The sequence below is a fragment of the Macaca nemestrina genome, chromosome 2 (assembly GCF_043159975.1).
Source record: "Macaca nemestrina isolate mMacNem1 chromosome 2, mMacNem.hap1, whole genome shotgun sequence".
NCBI lineage: Eukaryota > Metazoa > Chordata > Mammalia > Primates > Cercopithecidae > Macaca > Macaca nemestrina.
In genome coordinates, this window is record NC_092126.1 from 105,577,053 (window position 1) to 105,594,319 (window position 17,267).

General features: G+C 47.1%; 1 protein-coding gene and 1 pseudogene across 14 annotated transcripts in view; both read left to right on the forward strand.

Annotated features, from left to right (window-relative positions):
* LOC105480262 (trafficking kinesin protein 1) overlaps positions 1-16,606 on the forward strand; it is a 213,005-nt gene extending 196,399 nt beyond the window's left edge. For 4 of the 14 annotated variants that reach the window (XM_024792456.2, XM_071091493.1, XM_011738849.3 and 1 more), the window contains 3 exons: positions 573-728; positions 10,279-10,381; positions 13,774-16,606. In XM_024792456.2, coding sequence (XP_024648224.2) covers positions 573-728; positions 10,279-10,381; positions 13,774-14,569 — 1,055 coding nt within the window. In that variant the 3' untranslated portion in view covers positions 14,570-16,606. Of the gene's footprint in view, positions 1-572; positions 915-10,278; positions 10,382-11,334; positions 11,428-13,773 lie in introns of all 14 variants that reach the window. The other 10 variants (XM_011738851.2, XM_011738846.2, XM_011738850.3 and 7 more) reach the window with 5 other exon arrangements.
* LOC139362097 (U4 spliceosomal RNA) lies at positions 12,674-12,797 on the forward strand (annotated as a pseudogene).
* Positions 16,607-17,267: the final 661 nt, after the last annotated feature.

The window sequence follows — 17,267 nt, forward strand, 5'->3', positions numbered from 1 at the left end:
CTAAGTAAAGGAGGTGATGGTCACATCTACCACATATGTCTGTGCTACTTTCATTTCTTTTTGCTTTCCTCTTGCTGAGGGTCCTGGGCTTGGCTTGGCATGGTCTTATTCTGCCTGAGCTTATGTCTTCCCTGTTCCCAGGAGTGTGTGTTTGGCATAGAATCAGTACATGTGGCCCTCGTTTTGTGCTTATCTTGCCATTTTACCCCTTCTATTTTGTAAAATGAGAAGGTGTTGAGTTCTGGGGCGGACATCGGTTGATTAAAATAAAGACCTCGCCACCAAACCTCTTTTGCACATACTATGGTGTGGATTTTACTGAAAAAAACCAAAAAATTGTTAATTTCTTAACTTGGTACCCCTTCTGATCATGGTAGGGTTTGGCTACTGTTTCATGGCAGGAAGGGCTAAGGCAGCTCCACTGAAGTTCCCACTGCAGTCCACCTGGAGGCCCAGACCCTGCTGGGGTTCACGCTGAGCACTTTGAGGGTGGTAAACAGCCATTGTCTTGGACTTCCATCCTAACCCTCTCTTCTCCTTGTCCCCTTCTTCCATTCCCTTTCTCCTGCAAGGTTCTGCCACCCTTCACCACTGGCAGCAGTTGGCCCAGCCTCACCTTGGGGGCATCCTGGACCCCCGGCCTGGTGTGGTCACCAAGGGCTTCCGGACACTGGATGTTGACCTGGACGAAGTGTACTGCCTTAACGACTTTGAAGAAGATGACACAGGTGACCACATTTCTCTCCCGCGCCTAGCTACCTCCACGCCAGTTCAGCACCCAGAGACCTCAGGTGAGAGGTCCCGAGCCCGTGTGACTGTCTCAGGCAGCAGAAGTTACCCGAGCCGGCCTCAGGCTTCCCCAGAGGAGATGCAGGAGCCAGCGGCCACGGAGGAGGAGGAGGAGGAGGGGTCTGGTGAGGGCACCATGATAAGTCCTGTAAACTTGGCACCTTTCCCGGAGGCAGAGTTTTGGGCCATTCTCACCTCTATTCCAGGCACCATCCGTAGTGGCTCTCTGTCTGTAGCTTCCGCTCGTCTGTGTGGGTGATGATTAAAGCATTCTCATTGCACAGTACTGTTTTTAAATACAGAGTCTGATGACTCCTATTTGTAACAATGGATGTGGCTCCCCTGCCCATCTTGGAGGTGCATGGCCCAGCAGGGATCGTAAAGTGGGAGCAGGAAAGGCTGCTAAAAAAAAAAAAAAAAAAAAAAGGTGGGCTTTGGGGCCCCTGAAAAACATCAGTGCCCTTCTTCCTGGTCTGGGTGTCTCCCTGAGTCTAAGGGGAAGATTCTCAAGTCCCCTGGTGATTTCCAAGTGGAGCTGAGCAATTTTAGGGAAATTGAGTGCTGGGTCATTCAGAAGGCAAATGAGATCATCTGTTACCTGTATGCTGTATTAAAATAGAACCAGGAAAGGTTCAGGATTTCAGACACTTCATCAGCCTTTTCACTTTCCCAACTTCAATGGAGGTGTATATGTTGTTTTCTTTTCAGCTTACACATGTGTTCAAAGTGGATTTTTATAAAGTGTTTTAGCAATACTCCTTAACCAAATAAACCTTTGGAGAATGTCACTGAGCTTTTCCAGAGAGAAGACCCTAGATGAAGCTGGAAAAGAGCTCTGGCTGACTCCACCCACTGCACCCAAGCATTAAAGGTGTGGCCATGAGTTTACAGAATTACCCACATCCCAGCTGCCACTGGGATGAAAAGCTTTGTGCTCAGAGCCCTGGGAATCATGGGATCACATGGTTACTGTTTATCCCAACAGCATGCTCTGCCTAGACTGGACCTCCCAGCCCCTTGTGTTGGGAAGACAAAGCTTTTGTGGAGTCAGGGGAGAGACTGAGAAAAAAATGAATTAACCCTGTGTTGTCATCCTCATGACGTTCCCAAGGATTCACCAGGTTTGAAGCGAGGACATTCATCTTTGTGATTCTTAATTTTCATTTTTGAAGGCCCCAACACTCCCCTTGAAATACAGGGCAGGAAAGAGCTGAGGTTCTTCCATTCCCCTGGCGAATTTCAAACAGCTGTGGTCAAGGGATTTTATTTGGGATCAACTTTTCCTTTTTTCCTTGATGTTAATTTTAGAGAAGTCATCAAGTCGTGTGATTTGTTTAGTACCTAGGTTTGTTTATGGTTTGGTTTTTTTTAAAGCAGTTAAATTACTAGATTAAGCTTGTGAGGGAATGAAAATGTTTTTTTATTTCGTATCTACACACTTGAAAAAGGAAAACCAGCTGCGGTACTGTCCCAGTTTTGTCATCAGCACCCGTGGCCATCAGGAAGGCAGGTGGTGGTGCAGGAACATGACGCCTGGCTGGTTTTTGTGGCTACAGGGGTAGGCCCCATGCCGATTGCCGATTGGGATACTCCCCTACAACCTTACAGGTAGAATAGAAGGTGAGTTCTGGGAGTGCAAAGAAGCACCTTTAGGTGTACCTTCTAGAAGTTGTACAGAAGGACTAAAGCTTATCAAGTCGACAAAGAACTTATCTTGGAGCACAGAGAGAGAGAAGGGACCAATAATGAGGACTGGGGACATCCTGACCACTCTCCTTAACATAAACACTGACATTTTTCTTGCTTGTTCCTTCTGTACTCAAACCTGTAGCAAATTCATCCTAGAAACACTATTTGAGGAGGGGCATGAACATTTATAGTTGAAACTGTAGAAAGGGTCAGGTTGGAGGTGTGTAATAGAAAATAATTACCTGGGTTGCCAAAGGTAATTCAGGAAGGGTCTGATCATTTAGATGAGAATTCTTTGGGGCTTATTTTCTGGGTGAGGTTCATCTTTAAAAACTGGCTTCAGAGGGGAGAGGGGTGAACAATGAATTGGCTCTATTTTCTCTATTGGGAATTACAGGACCATTTTGATTCTCAGAATTTAAAAAGCATATCATCATCCTGGAGGTCCCAGTTAGCTCTCTGCCTGCCATCATGGAGACACAGGCAGACAGATAAGCTTTATGGGGAAGGCTTGGGGCATCCTTTGTCTTGGGATGTGTATCCATGGTGTCTCGTCCCTGCCTTTTAATCTGTCCTGTATGCTTGGGCTTTTCTGTTGCCAAACAGCACTATCCCAGGAGCTGCTGTCTGCCTGGGGAAACTCAGTGGGGAGGCACTTTGGGGACAGAAGGTGATGAGCCTTTTTATGTGCAGCTGGTGTGATAGAAGGAAACTGGGAAGACTTGTACGCTAGGCAGTTTTGTCCAGAGCCTGCTGTCCCATGGAGAAAAACTTGTAAGCCCTGAAAAAATTTGATTAATGTATTTAAATGTATTATTTGAAGCATCATTCACTTGTTGATTTTTATAATCCCATTTCTTAAAAAGGATGATTCCATGTTATTGTATTGTAAATAATTTAGATGATTAAAATGGATTGTTTAAAAAGTTTTAGATTATAGTTTTACTTTATTTCAGTGATATGTTTTATGTTTTAATTTATATAGAAAGTATACCTTATCAGAACTAGTCATCATCTTGTTCTGTCAGTACTCTGTATTTTAGGTATTTGTGTGGGGAAGAGCCTGCATGTGGCAAAGGACTAAGAGTTAAAGTCACACAGTTAAATCAGTAGTTGGCTAGTGGATGAGCAGTTCAGTTGAATTATCTGGAATGCCTTGATCCTTAAAGGTGAGAAAGAAGTAGGATTAAAGCCACATGGATAGAGAAAATTGATGGTCAGTTTATTTTAATGCTTTTATGCATCGAAGACTGATTCATATTGAGGGGAGGTATCCTCAGAAACTTACACGAATCATGGCATCTTGACATCTTACCTGGCAGTGACCCGGCAGTAGAACCTTGTCCTAATTGGAGCTGAGATTTTTTTTTTTTTTTTTTTTTTTTTTGAGACAGAGTCTCACTCTGTTGCCTAGGCTGGAGTGCAGTGGCATAGTCTCAGCTCACTGCAACCTCCACCTCCTGGGTTCAAGTGATTTTCCTGCCTCAGCCTCCCAAGTAGCTGGGACTATAGGCACACGTCACCACACCCAGCTAATTTTTGTATTTTTGTAGAGATGGGCTTTCACCCTGTTAACCAGGCTGGTCTCAGACTCCTGGCTTCAAGTGATCTGCCCGCCTTGGCCTCCCAAAGTACTGGGATTACTGGTGTGAGCCACCACACCTGACCTGGAGCTGAGATCTTAAAGTCAGAGTGGAAGACAAAAAGCACAGTTGGCTAAAATTGCCCTTGAAAAATTCCCTAAATCTTCAGCAACTGGGCCACCAAGGCAAAAGCCAAGAATCAGCTGCTTTTGTTGCCTCCTTGTTTGATACATAGGCCCAAGGTCAGGAGCAGTGACTGGGTGAAAGGGCCGAGAAGGGCTGGTGGTAGGAAGGAGCCAGGCGGAGTCAGGCCAGCAGGGTGTTCCCGCAGCTTTGCCCAGGCGAGGCAGCTAGAGCAAAGCTGAGCCAGCTCATATCCTGTCCCCACTTCAGTCCACCACAGACCACAGAAGTGGGGTTCAGACAGGCTTGTGAGAAGTTGGTTTGGGGGCTTGATGGGTCTGGAAGGAAAAGTCTGGTATGCTGGATTCACAGACCCTTGGGTACAGGGAAGTTCCTTCCCATTGTCTACATTGAGAGAGTTGATGTGAGTTCCCATGCTGTTGGGAACACTTTTCGATTCAGCCTGGTTCTGTGGCAGTTATGAGGGAGTTTGGTTGTTATGGACAGAGTGGATGGTTGGCTCACACCCACCTGTATTAGGAGATGCTAAGGAAAGCCCTGTGCTCTTCCATCAGAATATATAGTAAGCCAGAGTAAAACAGGCCAACTGCCACCTGCAAGTGGAAAAATGAATGAAGAATGAAAGAATTGATTCCTTCAAAACAAACAGCATAGAGTCAGCTCTGCTTAAAATATCCAGAACAAAGCCCACTTGTTGAGCATTTTCTCTCTGCTGTCCTCACCTCTGAACACTACAGAGGGCCCCCTGGTGCTCCTGGAGGCACGTGGGTTGCTGAGGAGTAGGTGTCTGAACCTGACACCCTTCTAATGTGGAGGGCTCTTGAGGGAGCACCCAGTGTTGAGGGGAGGAGCTGTGCAACCGCACTGCCTAGTGAAGCACAGGTGAAGTGCTTTCTTGTGCTGGCCTTGAACGCACCAGCGGGGAAAGGTCTTGATGCAGCTCAGCCAGGCTACCTCCCTTCACCTGTTGGTGTCTGCCACAGAAGGAAGGACAAGAGGACAAAAGGGCGTGGGGTCCAGCTTTGTTGGTGTCTGAAGACTACAAAGGGATTTCTGCATTTGCCCTTTTGACATTTTAACAGCATTCTAAAAATCCCCCTTTCTCTAGAAGATACCCCAGGGGCACTTGAGAGAATTTGTGACCCTCTGCACAATGCTGTGAAATTGTTTATCTCTTAAATCACATCCTTTTTAGGTGAAACAGGGTAGGCAACTTGGCGTAGTGGGAAGAAGAGTCGACTTTTAATTTTGCAGAAACCAAAAATAAGTTGTGCAGAAACCAGAAAAAGATCTTGTGATGTGTGGTTCGAAATCTCTGTGATAGAAACCTCCCAGCTTCCTGCTGGCCAGATGTCTGATCACCGAGGAGCTCAGGGATCTCTACGGAGCTGCAGGAGCAGTCGAGGGCTCTGTTGAAGAAATGCTTAAGCAGAGAAAAAATAAATACCAAGCCTCTGTGAAGCCCAGAACTAAGGCCTTTAAAAGTGTCATCTTGTACCACATGTTACAGTTTAAAATCACTTTTGTATTTTTTAAAACAAGCTGCACTGCTGCATCTGAAACTGCTCTTAATTCCCCCACTCCCCACCTCCAGAGAAAACACTTGTTAAAGCCACACGAATCCCTAGAATAGTACTTACATTAATGATGACTTGTAGGGCAAACTATGCAACTTTTCCCACGTGAACTCATCATAGAACTTTTTTCCCCCTGAAAATATCATGGGCAGAGTTACATAATGAAGAGACAGGAAAGTCTTTAGAGCACCTTCCATGCCCTGATATTTTAGTCTTTTAGGAAGAGATAAAGCATTGCTTCTTCCCTGTCTGTTTAGTGGAAAGGGAACTAATTTCTCATACAGGTGACAGTAAAGACACGTCTTCCTCTCCCCTTTCCACCCCTCAAGCAAAAGGCAACAAAGTCATTGGAAGCTGGGCATTAAACAGCTAAAATATATTGATATTCCTAGGGGATAGCTCAAGACATACCCTTAATCTGGATGGACAGTGGCTTTTATTTTCAATAGATTTGTTTTTACTTGGATAGAACAGGCTGGCCTGTGGGTGCCACTGTTGGGGGGGGGGTGTGTGTGTATTGGTTGAGGAGTTTATAGAACTTGAGAAGCAGATCCGAGTCATGTGACAGCAGCATCCCACTACATGCTCAAGAAAAGGAAAGAAAGGTCAGGGCATAGGGTTTATTTTATACAAGTTGGCCATTTCCCAAGAGTGACGAAAAGAACGTGGAAGGTCCTCAGTGCATCACAAAGGTGGAGTCCCTTTTCCAAGATTTTGAGATGCTTTTGTAAATTTACGTTTATAGAAGTTATTTATGTGAGTTTTTAAAAATAGCTTGGGTATGCAGCATGGCCAGTGTTTCTCCGTTCTCAGAGGCTTCCTCAGAAGTAGCTGTGTCTGGGTGTGTATTGCACCCTGAATTTCCCCATAGCAACATACCAAGTAGGGTTGCATTTTCCAGTGTCTCTGTGTGGGCTCATGTGAGGGTTCTTTTAAGGACTAGGTTTTATGGCAGCCTTTAGAGAGAAGAAAGCTGCTGTTGTCCCCAGCACTTCCCAGGGATGGGGGAAGGAGAGTGCCATTAGAAGGGAAGGAAATGCATGAGCAGGTGTGTACTAATTGTATTATGGGTGGCCAGACGGGCAGAGTTCCAATCATCCTGCAAATCCCTGTGGAACCTCTGGGCCCCACCGGAGTGTCCCGGCCTCTTCTGTGCTCCCTTCTCACCATGAAAGCACTGGGCCATGGGAAGCAGTGGGCTTCCTACCTATCTTCCCTGGGAGGCCCGAGGAGTCCACAGAGCAGCAGCCATCCTGCTCTATATTGTGCAGTCTGAGGGGCATCCAGGGAGTGGGGGCCGTGTCAGGGCTCCCCCGTCACCGGCTGCAGCAGAAGGATCCCAGCCACCCAGTTTTCCAGTCAGTCCCAGGCATCACGGGCCCCTGAGAGCATGGGCAGTCAGTGCCACTGATCAAGTATACCTGCTCCAGGCAGAAGGCTCACCTGAGTCCAACCAGAGAGAGCAGGTGAGCTCTCACTCGGTATACAGAGTGAAAGTAAGAGTGGCTATCACTCTCGCAGAGTCCTCTGATGTGTCCACCTGTAGCTAGCTGAAGGATGTGTGCTTGCATGTTGTATGTTTTCAGAACAAAACATCTGCACGACAGCCATGGGCAGTTCATCAACATAGGAGATCTTGAATAATAATCAAGGATTAATTAAGTTTAAAGCGTATGTCACATTTTGTACCAGTGTCAGAATCTGGGGGAAGAAGAACAATTTAAAAAGAATTAGGGTTTTTATTGGTAAATCCAAATTCATTCCTAAATCAAATGATGAAAATATTTGTTGTTGTTAATACTCTAACCCATTTAACCTATACCTGTCTCTTCACAACACTAGGAAGCCCTCCACTCAGGTTGAGAGAAAGAATAAGAATTTAAATAGGGAGTTAAAGCCTTAAATCGAAGAAACTCTATCCTTTGAGCTCCCAAATGAGCAGCATGGGATGAACACATAATACCATCTTCTGCAGAGAACTTTCCATTTAGATAAAGAAGGGGGCTTTGATGTGTGGCATGGGCTTGGTGACTTCACAGTGAGCCCTCACCCCAACCCCCCATTTCCTGCCAAGAAGGATGTTTTATGTTTCTTTTCTTTCTTCCTTTTTTTTTTTTTTTTTTTTTTTTTTTTAGAACTTGCTCTCTTCCTGCACCCAGGGCTTTAGGAATCAGCCCGTTGCTTCTCTGTAGCAAGCATGAGGAGCCTCTGATGATCCCAGTCTTGGGTGACTCACTGTCTCTCTGTTGTGTCTCAAGGAAGGGAGGTGCAGCAGCGGCCTGGCAGTCAGTGGTGACATGCGGAGAGCCCACGGGTCCAGGCGTCCTGGTGGTATTTTGGAGGGGCCGAGTCTCTGGCTTTAGCACTTGGAAACTTGTTGATCTTCCTTGGTCTTCTATGGCTATTCATTGCTTCTGGGGAATGGTGACTTGCGAATTTTTAGCAGCCTTTTCCTATCCCCAAAACCCATTTGTATAAGATGGGTTTGCTTCTGCTGATGCAACTATGTCTCTAAAATGTCCATCTCACACTCCCTATTGCAATTGAAGATCCAATATGTAAGAGGGTGGAGGAGGAAGTGAACATTTATGACCTTTTGATTTGATATTCTGGCCATGTGTTTAAATGGGGGTATGCTTCTAATTTTAAATCTAGCCTTCCTTTGTTTGATTTCTTTTAAATGTTATCTCTCTTTCAACTGTGTTGTCTTATTTCCCCCTCTCCTCCTTCCCAAATAACCCCTCATGCCTGTTATTTGGGGTGCGCTTCCCAGGCTTTCTGTTATTTTTGTTTCTAGACCTTATTGCAGTAAGAGAGTCGTGATTGTTTGGTTGCCTTCTCTTCATAGCTTACTCCATTTTTGTTTTGCTTGTGGCAGTTTCTTACTTATTGGAGTTCCTGAGCCATTGTGTTCACTGATTAAGAAAGATTCATAAAGGCTATTTTTATGTGTTTTTTTTCCTTCCCTCCTGCTTTGCTTGGAGCTCCCCGTGGCTGAGGGTTTTCTCCTGTGGCCGTGGTGCTGGCTGTCATGCCAGGTGCCGTGGGAGCCTGCTTTGACACACAGACCCGAGTCAGACCTTAAAAATCAGGGCAAACCGTCTTGCCTTGTTCTTCTAATCACCGTCACTTTTGTATTCTGGATTTGTCCTGCCTGCCTTTAATTTGCGTCTCCAGCATTTTTTTTTTTGTTTGTTTCATCGGGTTCCTGGTTTTCTTTTAAGACATAGTCAATTGTGTGGACCTGTAGGTTTGGGGCAGCAACCAATTCCATTGTTTTCCTTTTTGTCAAATCCAAGAGAAAATATACCATTAGGAGCTAGAAGATTCTAGTTCACAGCCTTTTGAATCTTCATGGCCTTTGAATCCTCACGGCCTCTGATATCTGAATCAGTTTTCTCCCAGGAGGTCTCTGGGGGCTGAGCTGCTACAGGGGCAGAGGGTGGGGTGGGCTTGGGTGGGAGAATCATCCCGGCACTTCATCGTGCATGCTATTTGGGGCAGTATCTTTTTTCTTTTTTTTTTCTTTTTTTTTTTTTTTCCCTGATGCTCGAGTTATGAATGAGGATGACCTCTGCAATCATGATGTCTCCCATAGACTCTGTTGCTTGTTCCTTTGCCAGCTTTCTCATGCATGGTCCTAACACTTCCATGATTTACTTTGCTCCAGACCCATCGTCTTCAGCCGCCTCAGCAATAACTTGTTTGAGCATTAAAAGGAAGTAAATCAGGAACAACTTGTTGCCATCTCATTTTCATTAGAAATCAGACATCTTAGAGATGTCAAGAAAGCAGCTGGCAACTAGAGGGTAGGGGGACCTGTACTCTCACACTGCGGTGTGTCAGACCAGACCTGATCCTGGAGCTTAAGACCCTGGAGAGCCCTGATCTCTGTAACTCTTGCCACGTTGTTGCTGAGGCAGCTGAAGTCCCCATCTCCCACCGTAACAATCACAAATAGACAGTAGTGGAGCCAGCATCCCCAGGCCCCTTTTTGTGTAAGCAGAAAGGGAGCTATGAGCCTTGCCCTGTTTCCAGGTGCCAAGTGCCTCTCCCTGCCTGTACCTCTGCCCTTCCTCTGAGCAGAGCTTTGGTACCTGTTGCCAATGCAAAGAAATGTAAAGCAGCAAAAGAAGATAGCAGGTTCTGACCTGAGGAGGGAAACCAAATTTATCCCACAAAGGCCCATTACCCCGCCCCCCTCGCCTCCCACCCCCAGACTGGATCCACTACTGGCCCAAGAATACTGATGAGAAACCTTGTCTGGATTGGGTCGGAAGCTGGAATTCGGTGCTGTGCAGACCAGTGCTCAAAATTGTGGTTATTTTTGAGGACTCGCCTTCAATCCAGAACATTTGCGTTTCACCTTCCTCGCCCAGATCCAGTTAACAAGGTAGCTCATCACTTCTTGCATCTGTTGAGTGACATGCTGGATTTTAATTTTTATTGTGGTTGTACTTGGATGCAAGGAATATGTTTTGTTCCTCCCAATTTAGCGCACCATCCTGGGAAGTGCATGTCTCAGACCAACTCCACCTTCACCTTCACCACCTGTCGCATTCTGCATCCTTCAGATGAGCTCACTCGGGTCACACCAAGGTAAGGGACCCTGGCTCTGGGATGGGCAGGGGTGGGGTGAGGTCGGGGCACTCCCTTCCCTGCAAAGCTTAATATTGAGGAAAGCCAAGTAGAGAGGCTCATAGAAAAACCAACTCAAGCCAGTTTAAGCATCTCAGCATTTGCAGGCACTTGTTCTGGGTCCCATCTTGCCTTTCGTTGTTGTTTTTGTGTGTGTGTGTGTGTGTGTGTGTGTGTGTGTGTGTGTGTGTGTGTATGTGTGGTTCTTTTTTTTTTTTTTTTCCCTTGCAGCAGAGTTTTGCTCTGTTGCCCAGGCTGGAGTGCCGTGGCATGATCTTGGCTCACTGCAACCTCCACCTCCTGGGTTCGAGCCCATCTTTCCTTTTGAATTGAGGCTATTATTTATTTGGATCCGGCTCAGATAAAGAGACCTGGACCCACCTTCAGTTGCCCTTTTAGTTGCCCATTTAGTTGGCCATGGAATGGATTCTTAGGCCCCTCCTTAACCAGCTGAAGTTGACACTACCACAGGCCCTGCGGCTAAAGTCTGTTGGATTTTTTGCCCCAAAGTTTGTCAATAGAACACAGAGTTCTTTTATTTATGGATGGAGTTACTGAGCCCTGTGGAACCCCTTGTGCCTCTGCAATAGGCCACAGGAACCATGCACTACGGCCAAACTGTAATGACCAAAATGAGAAGACTCCAAGACTAAGCCACATGCCCAGCATGGTCCTTTTCTCTCTGGAGCACCATCTATGGGGAGGACTTGTCTGCTATGAGTTGGTCTGTTTGGCCTGATTTCAGGCCTTTCACTGGTGCCAGCAAAAGAGAAAATGCTCTCCCCTAACAGAGTGGAGCGACCCCCTCAGCCGTTTCCTCTGTGGTGCAAGATGCTGGGTTGCTGGAAGAGAAAGCCGAAGGGGCGGGAGCAGTCAGCCAGGGAGCACCTTAAACTATGAATAATTCTCCACAGGTCATGTGAGGAGGACGACGAAGCAGCCATATACCCCGTTGAGCTGAGAGGAGATATAGGGCAGAGAGTCTGAGCCCACGGGTGAGGCAGGGGGTGAGCACACCGCCAGCAGTGCCTGCCCTGGCAGGGCCCTGTGGAAGGAGCTGTGTGTGCACGCATGGCCGCCACTAACCCGGGGACTTAGGCGTGGATGTGTCTCTGTGGTTGTGCCTGGCTAACTCGGCCTTGATGGTCGATGCCCCTAACCCATCTAAACACCCCCAGTCAAGCCGAGTGCCAGCACTAATAAAGGCCTAACCCTAAGTTCTCACCAGACGGGGATCATAAATATTAGCTTTGTCTTCTCCGTCTCCCTGCCCCTGGAGAACTTGGCTTCCCGGTCCTGTGGCTTTATGTTGGGAAGGGATTGTTTTCAAAACCATGGAACCAAGCTTCCCACTATGAGAGGCTGGTGCCCTGGATAACTAGATGGCACTCCTGACTGTAGCCATAGGACTTAAACCACACGTGGGTCTTCATGTGGCTGTGTCAGGGCTGAACGAAGCCTGGGAAGAAAGTAGCAAGAAAAGGCTTTTTCTTTTTTTTTCTTTTTTTGCCTAAGTTTGAAAGAAAGGCTGCTTGAAATAGAATGGAAACAAATCAACTGAAACAAACAAAATGGAAACAAAATCTCCCTAGGGATGGCCATGTCAACATGATTATAAGTTTAGAGCTTTTTTGCCCTTTATTGAAGGTGCATCAACATTTGTAAAACTTCACACATGCCTTTTGAAAAAATCCACGTTTAACCTTAGGAATCTGTTGTGGTTTCTAATCATGCTTTTCTGTGTCCCCCAGCCCACCAGCATCCCCACCCTTGAGCTTGTGTGAGATGGGCCTGTTCTAGTATCCCCACCCTGTGCTGACCTCCAAGGGCTGAGGTCACCTGAGTGTGGAGCCAGATGGTGCCCCTAGCTTGTACGTTGCTTTGAACCTCATGCTCCCCATGAGGGAGGGGGCCCCTTCTCTGGTCTTTCCAAAGACCTGCTCCAGAATGGGCCCTTTTCTTTCCCATTCCCTCCTTTGGTGCCTTTCCCAGAGTACTTGGACTTCCTTCTGCCAGACTGGGGAGAGAAGCCTCCATCCCCACCTCCTGGGGACCATGCAGCTGACCTGCTCCAAAGCACACTGGCAGCCCCAGCAAAATCCTGGAGCTGACACCAGGGCATGTCCCATGAGACTGTTAGGAGGGCTGTGCATCTTTGCTCCTTGGTTGCTCGTTGAGAAGCAGTATAGGGTTTCCATGCCTGTTTGGCCTCCCCGGGATCCCTGTAGCAGCTGTTAAAAGAGAACCTTTCCAAGCTTTGCACAGTGACAGTGTCATAGCCAATGAGGTTTATTACTAGTTGAAAAATTTCCCCAATACCCTGCCGTGATGACTTGAAATATAGGCAGCATTGGCAATTTTTGACAGTCTCTAGGGATACTGAATTATTAGGTTGGTGCAAAAGTAATTACAATTATAAAAAAAAAAAAAAAGAACCTTTCCTGCTTTTTAAGCAGACAACAATGCATTTCCCTCTGCTGCCCTTCTGGAAGCTTTTCTGTCCTAATGGACTCCATGACTGGATCCCAGCTGCTGGAACCTAGTGAGTCCCTAGTGAGCACAACACAAGTGAATAAACAAATCTGTCTCCTTTCCTTGGGTAACTCAGGCTCCACACATTTCAGTGGACCTTTCCCTGGGTAGTGCCATTGATGTAGATCTCTTCATATGAGACATGTCTCCCCCCGACCCTCTAACTCCACTGGTTAGAATGGATTTGGGCAAGGATATAAGAAGGCTTAAGGGCAGCACGGTGTAGAGGAAAGGGCTCTGCACCGGGGATTCAGGAGCTCACGGCCACAACTGACTGGATGGGCACAGCCTGGCCTCAGTCCACACGCTGTGGCCATCCTTTCCCTTCCTAAGATAAGGAATATCTCATCTCCCAGAGTCCTGGTTCACGTCTTCAGGGAGAAGTAGGTACTAGGAAGGAACACTGGAATCTGGGTAAATTTGATGGGGAAAGAATGCCTTTTTGCCAAAGGGCTTCCTTTCCTGTTCTCTAACAGATTTAGAGTCCCTCAACTTGGGTTGTCCACTTAACAGCCAGATGTGACACCAAGTAAACCCCTAACTCTGAGCCTGTTTCTTCATCTGCAAAGGGGACAACTGTACCCACCAACCAGGGATGGGCAAAGGGGATCATGTGCAGCTTCCTGTTAACTTAAACCATGCTTCTCTTGAAGGGTGAGAGGGAGGAGCAGACGTGGACAGAGCCTTTGGGGGCCTCAGCTGGGGAACCCTCTCATCGTGTCCTGGGTCGTCCCTATACCCCCTGCAGGAGACTGGCCACTGACCCTTTCTGTGGAGCTCGTGGGTGTTTCTGGTGAATAACCTGTCATCTCTTCTTTCAGCCTTAACTCAGCCCCAACTCCAGCTTGTGGCAGCTCCGGCCACTTGAAATCCACGCCGGTGGCCACACCATGCACTCCACGGAGACTGAGCCTGGCTGAGTCCTTCACTAACACCCGTGAGTCCACGACCACCATGAGCACATCCCTAGGGCTCGTGTGGCTGTTGAAGGAGCGGGGCATTTCTGCGGCTGTGTACGACCCCCAGAGCTGGGACAGGGCCGGCCGGGGCTCTCTCCTGCACTCCTACACACCCAAGATGGCTGTGATCCCCTCTACTCCGCCGAACTCGCCTATGCAGACACCCGCATCCTCCCCACCCTCCTTTGAGTTCAAGTGCACGAGCCCTCCCTACGACAACTTCCTGGCTTCCAAGCCGGCCAGCTCCATCCTGAGGGAAGTGAGAGAAAAGAACGTCCGCAGCAGTGAGAGCCAGACCGACGTGTCCGTCTCCAACCTCAACCTCGTGGACAAAGTCAGGAGGTTTGGGGTGGCCAAAGTGGTGAACTCAGGGCGAGCCCATGTCCCCACCTTGACTGAGGAGCAGGGACCTCTCCTCTGTGGGCCCCCGGGGCCAGCACCAGCCCTTGTCCCCAGAGGCCTGGTACCTGAGGGCCTGCCCCTCGGATGCCCCACTGTCACCAGTGCCATCGGTGGGCTGCAGCTGAATAGTGGCATCCGGCGGAATCGCAGCTTCCCCACCATGGTGGGATCTAGCATGCAGATGAAGGCCCCCGTGACTCTCACCTCGGGCATCTTGATGGGTGCTAAGCTCTCCAAACAAACTAGCTTACGGTGAGGACTGGAGGGGGCCGGTTGCCCTGGAGGAGACGCATGTTCTTCTCTCTTGCTCCCACCTCCCTCTCTTCCCCCTACAATGCACTTCCCCCCTCTGCCCTTCTCCGTCCACCCCCTCCTGAGCTAGACAAATCAACCTCGTGCCTAATGGAGGAAGAGTGGAACCTTTGTAAAATGTGTACATAGGACTTGGAGACCTCGTGTCCGCCCTGCTCTTTCTTCCGATCCCACAGGAAGTGCCCCTGCACTGTCATCACTCTCACGAGGACGTCACCTGTGCTAACCTGGGGGAAGGTGGGGTCCTTTCTTCTTTCCTTTTGAGAAGCACTGAAACTCCCAAGTGTGTTCTTATCCCATGGATAGGAAACCAGTGAATTCCGTGGCTGGCACACCACGAGCTATCAACGCGGCACGGGTCATAACATATCTGGGTGTCATCGGACACCTCGCCTCACCCACCCTGTAGGAGCGTAAGGAGCCTCCATCCTCAGCCACGTGCCGCTGACGTGGCTTTCCTGATCGGGGGGCTTTTCTTTCTTTTATGGGTGGCCCAGCTTCTTCAAGACCTTCACTACTCTGCCTCAGTGGACAGTCGTTTCCTTTCTGAGGTGTGACCTTTTGTTTTCATGCCTTCCCCTTGAAGTCATCCTGTGTTTTGTAATCAGCTGTCAGGCCAAATGTCTGACCCGAAAGAGAATGTATTTACACTCGTGCTGCGTTCAGCAGCCCCTCTGTGTTCTGTGTGATTTGTTTTACTTTTCCTTTTTTTAAAAAATATATATGCAGGGAAGTAATGGTACTGGTAGTGTATGTTTTCTATGTGGTTCAAATATGAATTTCAAACACACCAAGCCGCTAATGAGATAGCAGCTTTTTTCTGGGACCCAGAGTCACAACCAAATTGATTTAAGACCAGACCCAAGACACCTTTAACAATAAGACTGAAAGGAAAAAGGATAGGGAAAAAGCTTATTTAAAGAAATTGTCAACACCAAACGTAGAGGGGAAGAACCACAACCAGGCATAATACCAAACTGGTTCCGGGGGAAACAAGGCTTTGGCATTCCACTGGCTCCAGCGCTTCCTCCAAAACCCAAGACTGGCCAGGGTGCTGTCACCGTGCAGTCTTTGATTGCAGCCATTCAGTGCCCACGTTTTGCCTTCTTGTTTCAGAACAGCACGTGGTCACAACAAAGTATTTTCTTTCCCTCCAAAGCCTTTTGTCTCCTTGTGCCACTTTTTATCCTTAGGAAAAGATCCAGGTGCTTGTGAAAAGAACCATGAATGCAACAAGGGAGGCTGGTCCTGTTGCTGTCGCCGATTAAATTTTTAACTTTTATTTATTATTTATGTCTGCCGTATTTTAAATAAACATTCTCGTTCCTTCCAGTTCCAGTCATAGTGTGTCTGTGGCATTCCAGTCCAACCACGTAACTTATTTATTCTAATTTGAGGGCTGCACTGTACATCATGGTGTCCCGTGACACTGTGTTCCAGACATTTATGGAAGGAAAACATCCCATGTAAATGAAACTGTCGTTCTGTGTCCTCCCTTGCAGCAGAAGATGTGTCCTTCCATTGAGTGAGGGTGACCTTATGTCCAGCAGAGTTACTTTGAGAAAGCCCCTAAGGAGCAAGCCTCAGTCCCACGGTTTCAGACTATTTATTCTCTGAACACAAGAGTATTGGTTAATTACGTTCTCAGCTCTCCTTGCTGTTACATGTGTGCACTCACTGCAAGTAACTTACATCTTTTTATTTGAATGTATTTTAAAGCGGTAGATAGAATAACAAAGGAATATGAAAACCATGGACTGAATGGACCATTTTTTGTATTCAGAGAGAGGAGCCACTCATCGTTGCCAGATATACCATGTAAAAATTGGCAGTTCAGAGGTTGCAATATTTAGTATAGTAAATAAATAAACGATCAACATTGTGCAACCACTACCAAAAAGTGTGTTGTAATGCATCAAAAATCAACAAAATTTTATTCACTAATGAGTATCAATAAAATAAGTTCAAATGATGGAAACCACACCGGTATTCTGATTTGTATTTTGTTTTTATCTTTTCATCAAGGAGACGATCTCTTTATGTAAGACTTGAAAGTGTTTAGCTCTTTGCAAAATTAAATGAAAGGCATATACTTCACATACTGTTATATGCCTTCTTTCTTTCAACATGATATCATACGTTAGACAACTTTCCAATCAGACTCTGAAGATGTCCCTCACTTTTCAGGGCTGTGTACTATTCCAGTGTGTGCATACACCTGCTATGAATATATACATGCCTTTATGAACCATCCCTTACAGATGGTCACTGGGATAATTCTTTTTTCTTTCCTTTTCTTTTTTTCTTTTTTTTTTTTTTTTTTTGAGACAGGATCTCACTCCATTGCCCAGGCTGCAGTGCAGTGGTACAAACATGGCTTACTGCAGCCTTGACCTCCTGGGCTCAAGTAATCCTCCTGTCTCAGCCTCCCAAGTAGCTGGGATCACAGGTGTGTGCCACCATGCACAGCTAATTTTTATTTATTTTCTATTTTTTGTAGCGATGGGGGTCTCACCATGTTGCCCACGCTGTTCTTGAAGTCCTGGGCTCAAGTGGTCCTCCTGCCTCAGCCTCCCAAAGCACCGAGATTATAGGTGTGAGCCACTGTGCCTGGTGTCACTGGGTTAATTCTTATCTTTTGC